Source organism: Porites lutea, chromosome 4, assembly GCF_958299795.1.
Source record: "Porites lutea chromosome 4, jaPorLute2.1, whole genome shotgun sequence".
Taxonomy (NCBI): Eukaryota; Metazoa; Cnidaria; class Anthozoa; order Scleractinia; family Poritidae; genus Porites; species Porites lutea.
In genome coordinates this window covers 30153540-30173505 of record NC_133204.1, presented here as the reverse complement: position 1 = coordinate 30173505, position 19966 = coordinate 30153540, and the positions used below count along the sequence as shown (strand labels likewise).

Genomic DNA, 19966 nt, shown 5'->3' with positions numbered 1-19966 from the left:
TGTAAGGTAAAGCGAAATGTTTTGCAAAAAAATTACCCACTATTCCCTTTGGGAATATAATCCACATGCGAACAAGATGTCGTCCATTTCGCACTTCAACGAGAGAGGAATCAAACGAGATCTTCAATATCTTGCCGATATCATTCTCCTTGATCATTCATACGCTAAACCCTGGTCTGCACATCCGGATGCATCTAAAGTACGCCCTGTCAAAACATTATTTCTTCCCCGAGAAGACGTTGAAAAGTTGTCAGTGACTCAACCTAGGGTTGAAGATGATATTGATGTGTGCGAACCGGCTGCATCTTCGTGTAATGCAAGTATTATGTACGATACTGCGAAGGCGAAAGCAGTGATGGCTGAGTGCGAGAAGTATGTAAGTACTGTATCGAGTAAAAAGACCCCGGATACTTGGGAAGAGCAAATTTCAAGGTAAGTTTCTGGTTTATATATATTTATTGACTGCTGAAATAAGTTTAAGTTTAAATTGAGTTTACGTTACAACACGTGTGACTTGACAACTAGTGTCAGAAGGAAAATTGAAGTACTGCTTAACCGGAGGTATCCATCAGTCTGCTCAAGTTTTTGCGTTTTATCTTTGAGAAATTTGTAACAAGGGATTTAAGAATCATGAGCTCTGCACACGTGTATCGTGTATGTTGTGGCTCAATTTTATCCTTGGTTTAAATTTTATTTTCCTTTGTTTCAAACTCATTCTCATACGTTAACATACCCAAAAAACAAAAGAAAATTAAATCTAAACCAAGGATAAAATTGAACCTAAACATGTAAAGAAGCTGAAATAAGTTTTGGTGTCGTAGTTGGCTTATGCTTCTTTGCTTCATTGTTGCATCTGCCCTGCTTGGTAGTAAATTTGGCCTCTGCCAGTTTGCCCATCAAAATTTGACAGTCTTGGGACCAAACGCCGTAGTTTATGTAATAGACTTTAGCTACTTGACAGCAAATACAAAGAACAAGAAATTTATTACATGTGTGGGAAGGTTCAAATTCTTTTTCATGTCATCTCATTTTATTTTTCCCATTTCATTATAGATAGTACAAGAATAAATCACAGACAAACATTAAAGCTTGAGTCATAAAAAGTTTAAAACACATGATAAAGTACAGTAAAATGATCATTACATTTAGATCAGTTTGTCACAAAAAGAAGAAAAAAAATGAAGAATGGAAAGGAGAAGGGTACATCTAGGTCAACAATTATTGTGCCCCTAAAATAACGTAATATAGGAAACATTTTTTTTAGAACTGCAGCAAGTTGTTGAAAAATTGGATTTTATTATCCATTGGATAAATCACTGCCCATGGAATAAGTCTTAGGGAAACCAATGGTGTTATCCACTGTATATCAATATTGATACAATGGACACCACTATGCCCTTTTTGAACAACTGATGCCTTTTGGCTTATTTTTTAACGCAAACAATAAAAGTTGTCTTACCATAGAACATATAGCTTAGGATTAATTACTTACACTATAACTGATTACCGGTAAATGGTTATCTTTTGTAGGAATGGATGGGGAAGTAAACAAAATGTGTTGTTTGACAAAGTCATAAAGGTCCTTTCAAATCTTAGACTGTCAAGGTTAACATATGAAGGGGTAAGCCTTGGTACATGTACATTGAACTTACTCTTTACACCTTAACTCTTGATCCAAAGAGATCATTCCTGCCTTCTGCTCTAGTATAAGTAAGCACACACAACAAAACTAGGTCAAGGCTTAGGTGGACAATAACTGTATTCACTGCAACATTCATTAAGTTTTTAGTTTTCCAGTGTGGTAATCATTCATGGGCAGCATTTATTTGAGGGTGGTATTGATTTCAAAATCAAATTTCTGAAATCACTGACAACAGATATGATAAATCATTTGCAAATATCATGTAAGACAGAAAGATGTAAAAAAAGTTCCAGTTTCTCACTTTTGTCTGAGATAGAATGGTACTTGTCTGGGTGTTGTAGATTACAAATTACGAAGTTCAGGGCTCAAGGTATTTTCGGACGGTGACTTGGCACAGCGACCAGCCAAAGAAAATCTCGCTCAGTCAAGTCTTGTTTCTGACCAGCCAGAAATATTTGATAAACAAGTTTACTGATCCTTGTGTACTTTTTTATTTTTGAGGGTGATAGTACTTTTACAAAGACACAAAATCTAAGTTTTAAAAGTGGGAATCCGGCTGTTGTTCAAGAGAGAGAGTGCTTGAGAAAGTGCTCGTGTGTGTCACTGGTCAGCAGGACTAGCGAGTGAATTTTTTGGCCGGTCAAGTCACCATTTTGGCCGCACATTGTCCATTGACTGACCGTTATTTGGAGACCTGCAAGTTTTTTCTAATAAGTTTTGAATACGTGCCACATTCTTCTCATTGGCTTATTGCTATGAAAAACTTCACTTGTAACAAAAACCTTGCTTTAAGGTTATTAGAACTGCTATAAAGTCAAAAATATTGATCATGCTTATAAAATCGCTTATTTGAAAATATTATGTACTTTTAACCTGAAATCAAATTCCAAAAATGAAGCATTTAATTTTTTGTTTAGTGCATGTAGATGCCCAGAAAATGAACGCCAAAGTTAGTATCTAAGAAAGTTATTTTGGAAAATATTATTAATCACATGGCTGAAATCCAATGCAATACTTTCCGTTGTTGACAGAAATATGCAATTCTTTATTTTTTTAGCCTTTGATATAAATCAAAATCACATCTTTAGGTGCGAAAATTGACAGCTCGGATATCAATTTTCTGAAAGCTCAGCTTTTGCTTGAGAGACTGTGTAATTTTTATTTTGCAAAATTCCTTAATAATTATTATTTTAGAAATAAATTTTTCAAATTGAAGGGTTTGTAGCAGATCTAATACCTTAACAACTTACTTTGAAAGAATGTGACTGAACTGTCCATGAATAAAATGAAATGAGAGTGAGGAATTTATTTTTTATTTGTAAGATGTTCATGTTGCCCAAGAAATGTAAATCTGATCATTGATTTCTTGCCACTTGTTTTGTTGAGAGTGGTTGTTGTACATGTATGATGCCTGTATCATGCCACACAATGCTCCTTGAGAAGTTAACTTCTGCTTTTTCCTAGATTCATTGGCAATTTCAAATAACCAGCGTGCAAAGAAAGTGGTGTCCGATAGCCCGGGGCTAGTGGATTTTGCTATCGGGCTAGTGAATTCTGTTTTTAACTTGCCCGATGGGCGAATGATATTTTTTTAGAAATTTGAATAACAGAAGAACTGTAATCAATCCTGCTCGTCAAATTTTTTATTGGGCTAATTGAAATGACTTTTGGGTTAGTACATGCTAGCTACAGCTTGCCCGAATGGCAAGCTGTAAAACTGACTTTCTTTGCACCCTGAATAACTGCTAAGACATGTGCATTATTATTGTTCCGCAGCTTCCAAATGAACCAGTCATGAGACGTATTACAACTGATAAGGCAACAAAAAGAATGAGGCAAATTTTAAGTGACTCAGAATGGGTGAGTACATGTTCATAATGTTACTAGGGAACTCAAGCAATGATGACGGCAATGAGAATGACAAAAATCAATAGGCAAAACAGCAACTTTGCATGTGCATCACACTTTGTTGTACATTTCTTTGCCGTCATTGCACGACTACGATGTGAAAATGCCTAATTTCACATTTTATGGTGGATGTGAACATAAGGCAACAATCCATTTCCTTTTTCTTTTTGTGAACTTAGATACAGACCTTTAGAGTTCAACTCCTGAAAAAATCATTTGACAATTAAGTAAAAGAGTTTGAATGAGAGTGATGAAGTTTGAACCAGCACAAATTCACTTTTTCAGTTAAGTTTTGCACTGCTGTTGCTGTCGTTGTTGTTCAAGCTCACTACTGTTTTGGTTAATACCCATCCCTTCCTGTCTCACACTGTAAATTTTTACCGTAAACTTCACCCAATAAACAAATAAGGTTTAAAGAACAATTATTGAAAATAGATTCAGCCTTTTCCAGTAGGCTTGGATAAATTCTGGGGGCAGAATTTCAAGCAGAATAAACAATTTTTGAGGCCCGCATTCTGCCGGCAGAATAAGGCATTTTCAAGCAGAATCTGAGCAGAATAGGAAATCAGTGGCACTAATGATATGCATAACAGTTGTAAGAAAAGTTTAAAACTAAATAAAAAGCAAAATGGAAAATACGTTGTTATTAATTTGATTATTTAATACCTACAACGTACTCACATTAAAAGTAAGATGAAAGACAATTTTTGGTACCCATAATGAATGCCTAATTAGTTTTTAGAGGTCAGGTTCCCTTCTATACTTGCAAAAAATAAATACAAATTAATGTACAGCCTGAAGGGCCGAAATTTTTTTGGATACCAAGCAGAATTCAAGCTGAATAAGGGTGTCTGAGCAGAATTTTGAGCAGAATAAGCTATTTTTACGAGCACTGCCCACAGGCAGAATAAGCCATTTTACCAGCAGAATTTATCTAAACCTATTTTCCAGGCATTCTAATAGTCAGAAAGCAGCTGTAGATCTATAAAATTCTACAAGATGAGGCTCAGGTGCATGGTATGCCAGGTATAGATATTATTGCGAAGGACCAAAGAAGCCTAATTCCGAGTTGGTATTACACAGTGTGTGCAGTTTGATCCTCTGTTTAATGTACTGTTGTGTGACCAACATTTGTTTCTTCCCTCTGTAGGATACAAACTTGATGAAATGGCTCCACAGTACATTGCTAGATGGTTTAAGTATTCCCTTGTTGGCTTGCTATCTTGATGTCCTACAGACTCTGCGAGCCAAAGTGAGTTGAAATCAATTATTATTATTGTCCTGGGCCATTTCCTGGAGCCTGAACCAATACCAACTGATCCTAAAATTTATTTCCTCCTTGAGGCCAAACTAATTTGGTGAAAATATTGAAATTGTTCATTATGATATCACATTAAAAATCAGGGGCCTGTTTCTCGAAAGGCCCGCAAACGTTTCGGGCCTGAAGCCAAATTTTAAAGTCAAGACCTGGTGAATAGTAGCACACAAAGTGGGCAAATTTGCTTTGTCAACTGATAGTTTTATTGTTTCAGCTTCAAAATTATTGAAACTTTGATCTTGAATGAAAACACAGCAAACATAAAACAGCTTTCTGGACCCAAAAAGGTAGCGGATCTTTGGAGAAACAGGCCTCTGTTTCACAGCTGATTAACTTTTTGTGCATGACACATTAATACTCAGATAAATACAAAGGCGGTCAGATGTCTTGAGTTAAATTTCACTTGACTATTTTCCCTGCTCTTTCCTATAGTGCTACTGATTGAAATAAGCTAGAACTGATCTAATTTTTAAGTCAATAATGATAATATTTTTCTTGGAAACTGTGAGATTTGGAGTTTTCCAGGGGCTGTAACACAACACCTTAAAACAGAAGTCTTCGCCATGATAATATTGACAAGACAGAAAAGTCAGGGATTAAAACTAGGTGGTTCTTGTGGTTGCTAGTGACGATTTAACCCCTTAAGTTCCAATAGTGACCAAGATCAATTTTGTCCTAATAATATTCATACATTGTCAACAGATAAGTTATGAGAATTACTAGAACCATCACCCAAGTAAAAATGCCTTGATCTTTTATCAAATTCTCTCAACTCATTCTTTAAGGAAATTTATGGAGATCAGTTTGGAGAATTTGTATGTGGATACTGGGGCTTAAAGGGTTAAAAGTGACCCAAGCCACTAAAAGCCATGGTTTGGTTGCCTGAACCAGTGATTGGTGTCTGATTTCAGAAGTGTACAAAGGAAGTGTCAAAAATACAATGTCTTTCCTTGGAGTAATTCCCTTTTGTCCTTTCTTTCCTCATTAATTTAGTAAAATTTCAGTTCCAATTAATGTGCAAAATTCAAAGCTTTTTATGATTTTTTAGATTGCCCCAGTCACTCAGGATATATCTAAACACCATTGTGGTTTTATTGACTTAAATCACTCTGACAACACAACTCAGTAATAGACTTATTTTTTGAAATTAAGAATGGAGGGCTTCCTCTTGAGGTGCAAGCCACCAGTTATAAATTTATTATATAAATTAATGATCCATTTTTGGAGGGCGTAATTTAAATTAAGCGGTGACTCAGCCTAGAGGAAATTCTAAGCCCAGTTTATTTTGACTTGAGCTATTTTGAACTTAGAATTTATGGATGTTGACCTTAGTGGTGACCAAGCACTCAAGTTAACTCTTAGCCCTGTAGACTACATGTACGTGTAGAGTTTGCTCAAAAATGGTTGCTTATTTGCAGATTCCAACCCTTGTTGATCGCATGCTTATACAGCCATCTAGTCAGCGCCGTGGACTTGCAGCCAGTTCAGAGGCCTTAAGCTTACTATTAAAGAGACCATGGGACCCTGCACATGGCCTGGTGACTCAGCATAAACAGGTAACACCCCACACTCCCCTTCCCTCACTCAAGAAAATAGATCCACCTACCAACACCTACATGTACAGTCACTTTCAGATATCACAAGATACAATGGGCTCAGTTGTTCCATAATTTTCCATCATTTGCACAAACAGGGCCTGAAGTATAGACCTTTCCCTTATAACTAAGCATGTAGGATTTCCCTAATTCTCATGGCATTGTAAAATACTCTGTTTATTTCTCAAGTTGTTTAAAACAGCAGTGACAGCAGCATCACAAAAGCCATGACATGATTTCATCAACACTTGAGTTTTTAAACATGCTGAAGAGAAAAGGTTTACTATGTTGAATGGCTTAAAATCTCTCACTGCCTTCAATTTTGCAAACAGTTGAATTGTGTGATCTATTTTACTTGAGCACAGTACAAAGTACTGTCACAGCTTGTACTTGATCACAAATTTGTTGTCAATTACTTGGAACTACATGTAGGTAAGAAATTGAAGAAAGTATAAATTATAATTTTATAGCTCAGATTTGAACATTCCAAGTTAATTTAGTGTACTATTTTTTCTATCAAAGTAGCCAAAACACAGGCTTCTTATATCCAAGAAAAATCATCAGCCCTCAGTCCTTAATTATAGGCCTAATCTCTTTATCCAAAGCGCAAACTCCCCGGCACTCCATTGTTACTGATTGTACCAAGTGGTCCCACAACAAGTGTAAGTGCTGGTACATCATCCAAACGAACTCGCTTCTGGCATAACCAACTTTCTGTCCTCGGCAAAGTTGTTCCCGTCACGATGCACACCAGCAATGGGGGAAGTGGTGTATCCATCAATCAGTGCCTTGATCACATCATTGGTGCTGTCAGGATTAAAGTGCTGGAGGTATAATGTGTACATTATAATAAGCTACCACATAGCACAGGGAACCTGAATGCTGTATTATTTACCTGTGTTTATGAGTCTGTATGTGAGTCGTTTTGGGAAGGGATTCCAATCAGATCAAAGACGGTTTGCCATGCTGGTTCCAATTGTCTTTCGTCTGGTGCACCGTGCATAGGATGCGACAGTTACATTTCAAGTTTCTGAAACTCTTCTTAGAAAAGAAGAGAAGCGACAAATGAGTACTCTGTTCCCTTCTCTTGACCATTCAATTGAGACTCAAGATTGTCTCCCAAAGATAGTTAATAGTAATGGAAACCTGAGACGTGACTGTCGTGTATCGGACAAGATTGAACATTTGAAACCAGCGGTGTAAACCAGACTCAGGAACTGCTTATGAGATAGCTAATACAGCATTTGGGTGCCCTGTGCACATAGCAGTTTTCAGTGGAGGAAACCCTGAAATGCTCTCACTGTGCTTTTCTTTTCTGTTGTAATTAGAATGAAGCGGAACTCAAAACGTTGTCTCAAAACTGGAATTGTATATCAAAATTATGCATGGTTCAATTTGACCTAATACCATACCCCCCCCCCCCCTGCGTATACCCCTAGGGAGTTCCAATTTTTTTTTCTCTCCTGGTGGTTAATTCCCCTCCTCCAGGAATGCACAAGGAGACATTTCCCTACCCCGGAGCTCCAGATCGACCTCATATACGTTTTTTGTGGGGTACATCTTTTTGAGAACAGTGTAGTAATTTCCATACAATAGCAAAACGAGACTTTTTCAGAACTTTTGTAAGCGCTTTCTATAGTTTATTGAGAGAAGGGTAATGCATGTATGACAGTGTCCTGTCCTACCCCCAGTACAGGACTGCTCCAAACAGTTCCCCACCCCTTAGCCCAAAGGGTTGGACTTTTCCGGGGGGTTACCCTGGGGGGTGGTAACAGGTCAAATTGAACTGTGCATTATCTTTTTTCATTCCTGCCTTTTTTTTTTCAGTTAAGAAGTCATTTTCCCAATCGTCCCATTATTTTGCTCGGCTGGTCGGTTGGTGCTTTGGTATCTTGCCAGGTAAACTCTTTGTCAGTGATGCATGTGCATGTATAGCTTGGTTCAGAATCTATGAAAACCCTTGTATCCCTGGTGGAATTAGAGTAAAAACATTACAAAATTTAATTTGTTTATCGTCGAAGCATTTAGGAGTTCTTAAGAACTTGTTTAAACGTGTCTGTCCGTTCCAGATCGATTTGGAATTTGCAAGTGTTGGTTTTTGACGAGAAGGGAAAACCGGAGTACCCGGAGAAAAACCTCTCGGAGAACAGGAGAGAACCAAACAAAAATTGTAGAACAAAGGTTATTGTAGGGTTGTCTCTTGTGCTTGACAAAACACAACTGATCCCTTAAGAGCCCCAAAAGTTCTAGGCAATGATATTTATTTCTTCTTCAAACAGATATTGTACTGAAAAAAGGCGCGCGATGCCCTTAGCAGTCAGAGTTTGACTTTATTTGGGACCTGTTGCTTGCACATCTAGTATTTTGACCCCTTGGGCATGCCTCCTTTTTCCTTTCAAACTAATGCAGTGACACCGCATTGATAGTGGTACCCAAAGGACAAATTTAAGTGTCCTTACGGTAGGGGTCTCCATAGTAATGATGTAAGAATTGTATGAAGTTCACATCTCTGAGACCAACTGATTTGATTGTGCGTAATATAAAAGTGTCCGTAAGGAGAGTTTCAGCTCTGTGTGCTTCTGTCATGAATGAAGGGTGTTTTTATTCAACTTTGCTTAATTCGATCTCATCAAATGATGTAAGAATTGTATGAAGTTCACATCTCTGAGACCAAGTGATTTGATTGTCCGTAATATAGAAGTGTCCGTAAGTAGAGTTTCAGCTCTGTGTACTTCTGTTATGAAGGAAGGGTGTTTTTATTCAACTTTGCTTAATTCGATCTCATCAAATCCATACAGGTTGCACTGATGGAGTCTGTCTGTGCTGTTGTCTGTCTTGGATTTCCTATCACTGGTCTTAGTGGAGTCAGAGTGGTTAGTTGTTTACTGTTTACTCTCTTAAGGGAGTTCAAGATGTCACGACGACAACAACAACGACAACGTCAAAAAAGCAATAGGTTAAGGCTATGCTCACATTATAGTATGAACAGTATTGGTCCGGGGCGGCACAAGTCGTTCCCACACATTGAAACATCGCGTCGGCGCGGTTTGCCGAGAGGGTTCGGTGCACTGAACTCCAGTCCTCATTCCAGAATATTTACTTTTGTCTCAGAGGGTTCCAGTCCTCGCTCCTACTTATTTATTTCTGCGACGGGCCGAATAGTGTTCACACTGCGCCAAAGTGTGGCACAAAACCTCTCCGATATGTGATGCTCCACTTTTGAGATCGGTGCCGGCAACTTCGCTCCGTCACAGAAATCGGGCCGCCACGAACGTTCTTACGAGTGAACAGAAACCCTATGGGGTATGATTTTCGTGGCGGTAAGGAATCTATCTGGTATGGTGAATAGCCTTACGAGATCAGCAATATAACAACTGCACGTGCATTACGGCACGCTTATTTGTACATTTCGTTGCCGTCACTGCGTGACTACGACGTGAAAATGCCTAATTTTTGCCTAGTCCCTAGGCCTCATTTTTCCTCGCGGCCAAAGCGTTTCGGGTCACGTGGTCCATGCGAAAATGTGCGAAAATGCCCGTTCGCCTCGGATACGTCACCGAAACGAATTGACCGAGAGGGACTGGGAAAACGCCGAACAGGGACTAGGCAAGCCTAATTTCACGTTGTATTGAGATCGTGAACAAACAAAGGCGATTTTCTCGTTCTCTTTTTGAACTTGGATATTTTTCTCAAGACTTCAACTCCAGGAGAGCTCGCTTACATTAGGCAAATAAAGCGTGTTGGGATAATCACACCAAGGTTCAAAAAACGCTCAGTTTTCACCACCGTTGCTGTCGTGGCGTCTTAAACTCCTTACTGTCTGCTTGCTTTGTACTAGAAAAAAAAAACGGAAATTGACCAAATTAACGTTGTTCATTTTTGACAGGGAGTGGAAGATCCTCTTTTAGAGCTGAAAACTCCAACCTTGTTTGTCATCGGCTCACACTCAACCCTGACCTCTCAGGAGGAAGTTGAGGTACAGCTACTTGTAAACCCTATAGCTAGCCCCTTATTTATTTTTAGACTGCACTGTTCACAGTCCTCCATTTTCCCATAAGATCGTCGAGAGCGGGTGCTTTGCGTTACGGGTTGCCATCTTTTATGAGTGTCAGCACTACTTCGGTTCATATACAGTTGAAAATCAAATAGCCATCATTAACGGTAAAGACGCGCTTTATCTCGACGATCTCACGAAAAAATAGGGGACTGTGAACAGTCTATATTTTTTTAAACTCCCAATGTTTTAAACCAGTTCTCAAGTCAAGTTCAAGTATGTACAATTTAACCCCTTCATACTCAAAGTAGATCCCAAGAGTACTTAAATTATGCTTACAAACATTAGTGTGAAGCCAACATGTGAAGCCAACATATTTTGCTGTGGTGGAGCTTACATCTTAGGCCTCCGCAGAGATTCAGCTTTGACTTTTTCACCCTCAACTGAAGTCCACTTCAGTGAACTGTTTCTGTTTCTTTTCTTCACTACTGTTTCTGCACACATCTCCTTGACTGTAAAAGTAGTTTAGTTGACCTTCTTTATCTGTGTTCTTTTCTTCCATGCAGGAGATGCGTGAGAAGATGAAGACGGACACTAGTTTGTTGGTGGTGGGTGGAGCCGATGAACAGGTCAGTTCTGGATGAATCTTTCTTCCGGCTTGTTCTTCGAAAGTTCCTGTATTAAAATTAAAGTCATTGCCAATCAATGACCTTGGGAACCGGTGCCTTAAAAGTTAGGGATCATTATACCTACCCCTCCCCTAAGCGAACACTAACACTTACTTCTCACTAAGGGAGAATATTGACTTTGGGGAGGGGTAGGTGGGCAGTTTCTCAGAAACTTATAATGATTTAAAGTTAGCGGAGTGGGGCCTACGTACAGTAACCCAGGCATCACAATGCAGAGAGGTATCCATAGCAACCCTGCAAGCGGGAACCACCCCTGTTGCAGCCACTAGGAAGCTTAAGCAACGACGACGGCGACGTCAACGAGAACGGCAAAAAAAGGAATAGGTTTAGATTGGCAAAACAACAACAACCTGCACGTGCGTCACGCTTTATTGTACATTTTTTGCCGTCACCGCACGACTACGACGCGAAAATGCCGAATCCGATTTCACGTTTTGTGGAGAACGTAAACACAACGACTTTCTTTCTCCTTTCCTGCACTTCGATACAGTCTTTCAGAAATTTCAACTTCAGAAGAGATTGCCAACATTTGATGAATTGGACTGATCCTGATCGGATACTCACCTGCACGAACAGACCAACCTTGGGGGATGGGCAGGTAGGGCAAGAGGAATCCGCAAAGATGCACAGAAAAAACGAACCATAGATCGGCAACTAAGTGCTCTGCGAGGAAAACAAAACTGAGGTAATGTGTAGAGAGCCCTGTGACCTAAAGGGGCCTCCCCGCAGAACGCCGGTTCACCAATAGACGCATGAACAGTGTCGTCAGTTATTATGTGCGTATTAGTATAGTACTTAACAATGTTGACAGATAAACATATTTTCCTTTATTGCTCTTGACAATGTTAATTCCTGGTACAGGATAAATAGGTATAGTTAGCTGTTCAAGGATTGGAGATTAAATGGATCTCATTCTTTTACATTTTAGCTACGTTTGACGCGTGCTAAGAAGAAACAAGAAGGCCTGACTCAGAGTATGGTCGATCGGTTGATCATGGTATGAATATGTTTCGTTTTTGGTGTAGAGAAGATTTGTCTTCGTTTGTTTAACAGACCATTGAGTTATTTTGTCTGCTTTTTTTGTCTTTAGGATGAAATTGGTGACTTTTTAGGGAATGTGTTAACCTGCATGAACAGCAGCAGTGTACACAACAGAAACGATTCCTCGGATGTGGATGAAGCCGACGTACGCAAAAAGAAAAGAAAGCGGTCCGTGTCTCGCGATTTGAGCTCGGAAATGGAGCGCTCTGTGGGTAAGCATACGCTGACGTCACAGCCATCGGCGAAGAAGTCGACTCCTCAAAAGAGCTCGGTTCAAGAACAGGGCAAAACGATGTTGAAACTTCCGCTCGGCAACACTATGGGGGCGTTAAGTCGGGGAGGGCTTGCGCTTAGCCAGCCTAGTCCTGCCAAAAGACCAAGGACGTCCAAGTCGAAGACAAAAACGGCAAACCCGCCTCCGGGCATAATTCACGTGACTGGAGCTGCACCTGCAAGTGTTGTCAGCAGTGTACCTCAAGGAATTCCCGTGCATCCGAGGACCCTGCCTGGTTTTCCGCTTCATGGTGCTACTGTGGCACGTCAGGTACCCCTACAAGGTGCCTCTGCCGCCGCGCTTGCGTCCGCTGGCCGAGGACAGACCTTTATTTCGCTAACCCCGAAGAGTTCGGACCCTGGAGCCAGGGTCACACAGACCCTGATCACCATCCCGCGTGGGAGCTCTCCCTCCGTTTTGTCGTCAAATACCGCGGGTGGGCAGACTGTGCAATACATAATTAAACCTCAGAGTCAGCGACACGCCCCTGTGTCCCTGAGTGGTGTCAGTGCCTCTTTGTCAGCACAAGGGGCTGTTGTGCCCTCCGGTGCTCAGATACCCGTGAGGACCATCGTATCGGCGCCAGTTAGGCAAACACCTCTATCCCAATCCGCTAGTTCGTCCTTTACTTCTGTAATGAGCCTCAAAGGTACTGCTGTAACAACGCAGGCACCGTCCTTTGCGTCTAGTATCGTTCCAGCGTCTGCTGCTGCTGCTTCTCTAACTACATCTTCCTCCTTTGGGAAATTTCCTGCGTCATCGGCTGTCCTGACTTCCGGCCGACAAACATTTACTCGAGTGGCGGGCGAAGCAACACAGCCGTCAACCATCAGTGTTCTAACCAAGGACGGTAATAAGCTGATGGTTTCTCAGGCGCTATCGTCAGCTGGTCTAAAGGGATCTTACAAGCTTGTCAGTGGTTCGGCTTTGCAGACTGCTGTACCGACTGGAACCAACACTGCAATGACTGGTGGTCAATCCGCTCAAGTCGTTCTTAGCCATCCTGTCCGACCGTCCTCCAGTGGCTCGCAGGTGCAGGTCACTCACAAAGGCGCCAGTGTCCCTGGCAGCATTGTCACCTCGCTGCCTGTAAGCCTTGCTGCATTAGCTGGAAAACTGCCTGGTAACACCACAGTGTCACAGTCCGGTGGTCGAGTCACTCTCGTGCAGAGCACTCGGGCGGCTACCGTTCCGAGCCAAATGGTCACCTCCGTACAGAGACCCACGGCAAACAGGGTTACGAACCTTGCGTCTGGCTCATTAGCGAGTCTTCAAACTGCGGTTACGGTCGCCAGAACAGGAACCAATCAGTCAGGCAAGGTAATATCTTCTCCTGTTCTCGTTGCCAGTAGTCAGCATGGAACAACAACTGTAACCGCTAAAGCGGTTGGTAATCCTGTGGCGTATGCACAAGGTGCACGTAAAACGGCACAACCTACTTATGTTTTGTCCACCACGACAGTTTCAGCAACCAAAGTGGTACCATCACCACTTGGGTCAACAGTAGGAGGGGCGATAAGAGCGACTAGTGGTTCTGTTAATACCACTGTCCCTACGAGCTCTACAGTAAGGAGTGCTACACAGTTGGTTTCAGTGGCAGAAACGGGGACTGTGAAGCAAGCGCCTGTGACCGCCCAATCGGAACAAAAGAAAGAGACCGTTTTGAAAACTGATCCCAGTAGCGACTCTGTTAAAGCGGTTTCTTCGTCTTAAGTTTAAATGAATTGAGCTTCAATTGGCGACAAAAGTTAAGACACTCCGCCTTTTATTAGGAACCTTTCTAACGTTTTGCCGACTTTCAAAGAGGAAAATGAAGCTCTCCCTCTCCCATTCCCGCCATGCAATATTGTGCCGCTGTTAGAGCTAGCCGTAGGAAAGAAACGATAAACACCCCATCTTTGACTGGAGGGAGGGGGGGTAGGGGGTGAGAGGGGTGTGGACTCTTTTGTCATCTGAAGTGTCGTCTTTTTGTCGCCGATTGTTTACTGCATGGGATTGTCTCTATTACCCATGATTCCTGCTCATAGTAGCCACGACAGATACAATACAATGTGAATTATCTACCAAACTGCCCACCTACCTCTCCCCTAAGCTAACATTAACACTTACCTCTCACTTGGGGCAATAATGATCTATGATGTCGATTAATACGTGGGTGCTTCATTCAACAACTACCCACTGGTTATATTGACAAAGAATCCCCTGCCTTTTATATCGGCTTTTCGTGGAGAGCTATGCGGGTGGATCTCGGACGGTGAGCAAGGTGAAGATATATTTTAAGAATTTGTTAGCATTAATTGTTCCCTGTTTGAACTGGTTTTACTTACGTAAACACCTAGCAAAGTTTCAGGTGTTGTCTCGCCCTCCGGTTCCAAGAGTCCTCGTTGTTATTAAATGGTAGTGTAATTTTCAGAGGTGTTTATGGAAAAACGTTGACCTTTTCGTTAACTGTTATGATGTAAATTGTGGTTTAATCGTTTAAAGCACAACCCTGAAGGATTCTAGTCTTAGTAATAAAATGACCTCGTCGTGCAATTGCCCTGTTGTTGCTGTGTTGGTATCAACCATTTCAAGTTCGCGCGTGAGACAAGACTGGCCAGCGTTGTGTCGAATTGCACCATGGGGTGGTTTTGGAGATATGTCTACTTATTTAATTTCGAAGTTGCGCGGGAAAGTGGGTCCAAATATGCCATGTAACAGTTTTTAGATGCAATTAGACACAAATTTACGCAGCGGTGAGATGTTTCTATAATTGCAAGGGCTCCACTGGCTTTCTATCAGACCGCGAATCTCTTGTAAGGTTCTAGTTTTATAACTTTTAAGGTCTTATTTCTGAGTTTCTTGAAATTGCCCCCGTACATTTTTTGAAGAACGGTCAACAAAGTGTTTTTCGTGGGGGGCGGGCATTTTTCCTTTTATATACCATTTCTGACAGAAAAAGGTACCCGGTATACCTTCATTGACAAATGGTACCCCTTTCACAAACCTAGTTGAGAACTTTGCATTCCTTTTAACTGCTAGTATAAATAAATAACAAAACCAATACGTTATAATTTGTCGACTTTTTCACAGCCATAAAATGTGTCTGTAAGCCCTCTTGGGACTTTTTATAAACCGAAATGACGGATTTCTCTACCTTTCATATACTTCAACTTGTGAAACTCTTACCCTTTCATATACCAGGGGCACCCCCAGGTCCGTTTCCTCCTCAATGCATTGATAACACTTTTTAGGCTATTCAGAGTACTTTTAGATGTCTAGAAATGCATTCTAAGCGGCGCTAAACTAATTTCCAAGGATATTCAGAAATGTAATTATTTTTGGTATCCTCCTATGATCTGTTCGCCTCTGGTCGCAAAGCAGTATTTCCCGCGCCATTGGCGACCGGCGTTCACAGATTGAGAAACACGTGGTCGTCTCTACTTTCTCAGCTGGTCGACAATTATGACCCCAAAAAATTCAAGTACACGTAAGGGGCCAAGGATTTATAACGTGCAACCGTGGCTGGTGTGAGGGGGTATGGGGAGAAGTAATTTGTCTCAAAAAAGTTCAACAGTCCTTTCTGAACCAAAGTTTGGACCCCCCAATCAAAAGTTCCTGGATCAACCCCAGTTGAGTGAGAACTATTTGGGTGATCTTTCGCTGTTGAGACACATTACCCCACGCAACGACTTCGATGAGCCCTTTTTTTGCAGCCATTACCAATTACTCGGTTTCTTAAAGAGTCATATCCGAACCTAACGGCCATCTCTCTACAACGGCCACTTTTTTCGTCCCGGCAGACAAAACATCCATACATTGACTACAACGGCGACCTCTTGACAACGGCCACTTATTTCTGTCCCCAAGGCCAAGGTGGCCGATGTAGAGAGGTTCAACTGTAATAACGTTTTCACGCGAACGTCTTTAAGTATTTCTGCCAATCGCCCCTGGGTGTCGGAGCGTGTTTTTTTTTTTTGTTTTGTTTTTGTTTTTGTTTTTACAGTTCTTGACTCGGGCGTATTACATAATCATCTTCGTTGTAAAAAGCCGGCCGGCGTCGCGAAATGTTTCCTCACGCTCTCGGCTTGGTCACCTGTAACTCCCTCGCAAACATTGGTTAGCTCGTAAAACCTAAAATTCGTCAACTACCTTATTGTTCTTAGTGATCTCTCAGTAGATATGAAGAGCTCAAATCGCACAAGTATTTTCAAGTTTCAAATCGCGTGATATGAGATGGACGAGGTTATGCAACATTTGTTTAGTCTGCACCCATTATCTTATTTCCTATTCCACTTAACACTTGTCGCATCAGTTCATCTGCCCGGATGTCTTAAATATACTAGGAATAAGCAAAATAATCGTCCTTCCGGAAATTTTAACCCTACATCCCGCTTATAATTTTTGACAAAAATCGGCAAGATCATTCACCAGTCATAACACCGGAAATTACTTATGTCAGGGTATTAATATAACAACCAATAAGAGGCTTTCACTGACATTCCGAGGAAACCAGAGCACAGACGACACAGGTGTCTTTCTCCCTGATTTTGTTTGAGGCGAGGGACGGCTATAAACAGGCTATGCGACATTAGGGCCATTTATATGAGGAAAACTTACCTCCTAAATAAGATGCAAACGGTCCCGTATAAACGGCACATTTCATCTGAAATAAGACACGTGTAAGGTATTTAAGAAGAGCCATTAACACCTGTCGTTTATACGTTTACCCCACCGTGTGAGGTAACTTGACCTGTATTCATGCTAACTTTTAGGGACTATTAGGGACGGACCATTAGAAAAGTTATGGGGGGGAGGGGAATTTTCGAGCCGCAGGAATTTTTTTTCGTTATCAAATTCCTTGTATGAATTTTTTTTACGCCATATAGCATGAATATTTTTTATGGTTAATTGGCGTGCAAGAATTTTTTTTCATTTAATTTTCCCTTGCGAGAATTTTTTTTTTGTACTTCGCCCGCCCCCCCCCCCCCCCCCTCCCCGATAAGTTTTCTAATGGTCCGTCCCTTAGAACAGTTAGTTTGCGTCGTCGGTCATATGTCGAGTCATCTTGATTGAGCAATTATCCTTGAAATTATTTTTGGCGCCGCAAGTGAAATCATATTAAGCATTGTGCGCAAAAAGGGAAGAATCTGTTTGCATATCTGCAAGATACAGAGTACGGAGTGACAAAATTATGCGAAATATACATATGTAAACCAGATGACGAGAAAAAAGAAAATAAAGTTTGAGCATGCCATGAGTTTCGCTTTCTCGCCGGTAACGGAAATCATTATTTCTTCTCGTACGTCAGCAAGGAACCAACTCTAGGACCTCTAGGGGCGTCTATGGGGCCCTTTAAAATGTTATGTCGCTGTTTCTCCATTAATACTACTGATACTATGATCTACCTTTTTCCAAGAATTCGTTGCGGGGACATTCATACACAACCTTTCCCGTGTTGACAAAGTGGTTGATTCATATACTTTATTCAAGACCAGAAAATACAAAACCACCAATGGCTAGCCCGCGTGGCAGACCATTGAAGGGAAAGGCAAGAAACAGGAGGGAGGAGGGGGAATCATGGCGCGCGTATTCATAAAGAAAACACAGGCTACCCAATGGTACGCAGTTGGCTGCAGCGTAAAAACCTAGCGCGCACTTTTCTATGCCACAGCGAAGATTGCCAAGATACATTTGTTTATTTTTTTTTCTGCCTTCCGTAATTTGCGATCAGTGTGTTCTCCCAGGTTACATAACGTTCACTAGATAGCCATAGTTCTGTTTTCTTTGGTTTTTTAACCCGGATAATCAGCAACTAATCAGTTCAAGAATATGATTGCAAAACTGTAGATCCAAAAGCTACCACCATGATAAAATATGGAAGTTACGGTAAAAGCCCGCCTTAAGACCACCCAACTACCTCTTTTTACGACCATATTCTTTCGACCCAAACGTAAAAATCACTGAGTTATTCTATTGTTTTAAAGACCTCCTTAATGCGACCACCTCATTATTACGACCACGATTTTGTGGCCTAACGGTGGACGCATTAACGGGCTTCCACTGTACACATTAGTCGAGGGAATCTCCTTATTTAGCCTACTGTACGGATATTCCTAATTAATGTTCAAGACATGGCTTTTTGGCCTTTCTACCCTGAAAAGGAGATACGTTTAATACGAGTTTGTCGTAAGCAGAGGTTGTGGTCCTATATATACAGATTTTAAAGTATTTTAGGCCATGATATTTTGTGAGTCCAAAAACATGGCCATGGTTTCAAATCCTCAGCACCCTTATCCTCAAACTTGAGTTAGAACAGCCTGTGTAGCTGGCGGAATTGTTTTTGCGTGTATGAAAGGTTTGCCGCCATTCGCGCGGCTTTAAAATTCAAGGCGTCTCCTTCCCATTCTCCGCACTCTGCCAAACCTTTGCTCGCGCTAACAATCGCAACAACGGAAGCGCTTTAATGTTCCTAATCTGTGAGTAGAAAAAAAAAACGGGAAAAAGCATCTTAAGTTTAATACGGAAACAGACGTTATTGTAACAAGTTAACTCTTGAGTCAAATTAGACGAGAATTATCTCTGGCCGCCTTACAGTTAAGTCTGTTTAGTTAGGTTAATAATCGATATAGATCCACTTAAGACCTTGTGCGAATTTTTTAGGGTTTAACCAAACCACATACTGTTAATGCGGAAAAATGCACGCCAACGGTCCCGGGGGGGTGCCCCTGGAAATTCTTGGTGGGGGTGTGCCGCCCTGTTCTCCGGACCTAGCCTCTAAGAAATTATGTTATATTTTCTTGGATCAGAACGCCAACAAAAAAGATTCTTAATTCAATTTTAAATTGGCATATTACTCTTTCATACTCCCCTACCGTAGTTCCCTCAAAAACCATACCCGATTCCAGACCAAAGTGGGCAAAGTCCATACCCGTTTTCAGGCCAAAACGGCACAAAAACCCTACCCTTTGGGACGGCACATACCCATATGGCTTATATAAGAAGTATCCCCCGGGCCTACGGCTCAAAAGATTGTATTATATATGTAGCGAGATTATTTGGTCATATCTGTACGGTGGGGAAAGAGGGAGATCGTTTGTATGAGTACTACTTTATTCTTAGGAATTTACACACGGAAATTTAGATGTCGATTTTTTTTTTCTTTGAACGCTTTTAGGGGTAAAGATGAAATGCGGGCTTTGGTAACATTGCAAAGCTCAGGAAATTGAGAGGACCTGAGAGGGACTAAGAAGGGCGGTAATCGGATTAGACGGCGACCGCATCTCTATTAACTGAAGCGACCACCTGAATTGCGCAGATTTAGGGTCGCATAAGAGACCCATACGCTGTCTTTTTCGAGTGGAGGTCCCAATACGCGTAAGGAGCCCGCAATTGCGCTTTTATTTATCAAAGTAACGATATATGGAGGTCAAAGTTGTTACCAAAAGATCTTCGTATTCTCTGATTAGCGCAGTATATACATCTAACATAGAGACCAGACTATGGGTCATAGGGTCGCTTTTAAA

The 19966-nt window shown here is 41.2% G+C and overlaps 1 protein-coding gene across 1 annotated transcript; it reads left to right on the top strand.

Annotated features, from left to right (window-relative positions):
- The first annotated feature begins 37 nt into the window (after positions 1-37).
- Positions 38-14373, top strand: LOC140933266 (uncharacterized). The gene is made up of 12 exons (XM_073382791.1): positions 38-432; positions 1531-1621; positions 3419-3502; positions 4701-4802; positions 6287-6424; positions 7069-7293; positions 8291-8362; positions 9262-9336; positions 10350-10439; positions 11024-11086; positions 12075-12143; positions 12237-14373. Exons 1-12 carry the CDS (start codon positions 77-79, stop codon positions 14172-14174), a joined length of 3303 nt encoding a protein of 1100 aa, XP_073238892.1. The 5' UTR covers positions 38-76; the 3' UTR covers positions 14175-14373.
- Positions 14374-19966: the final 5593 nt, after the last annotated feature.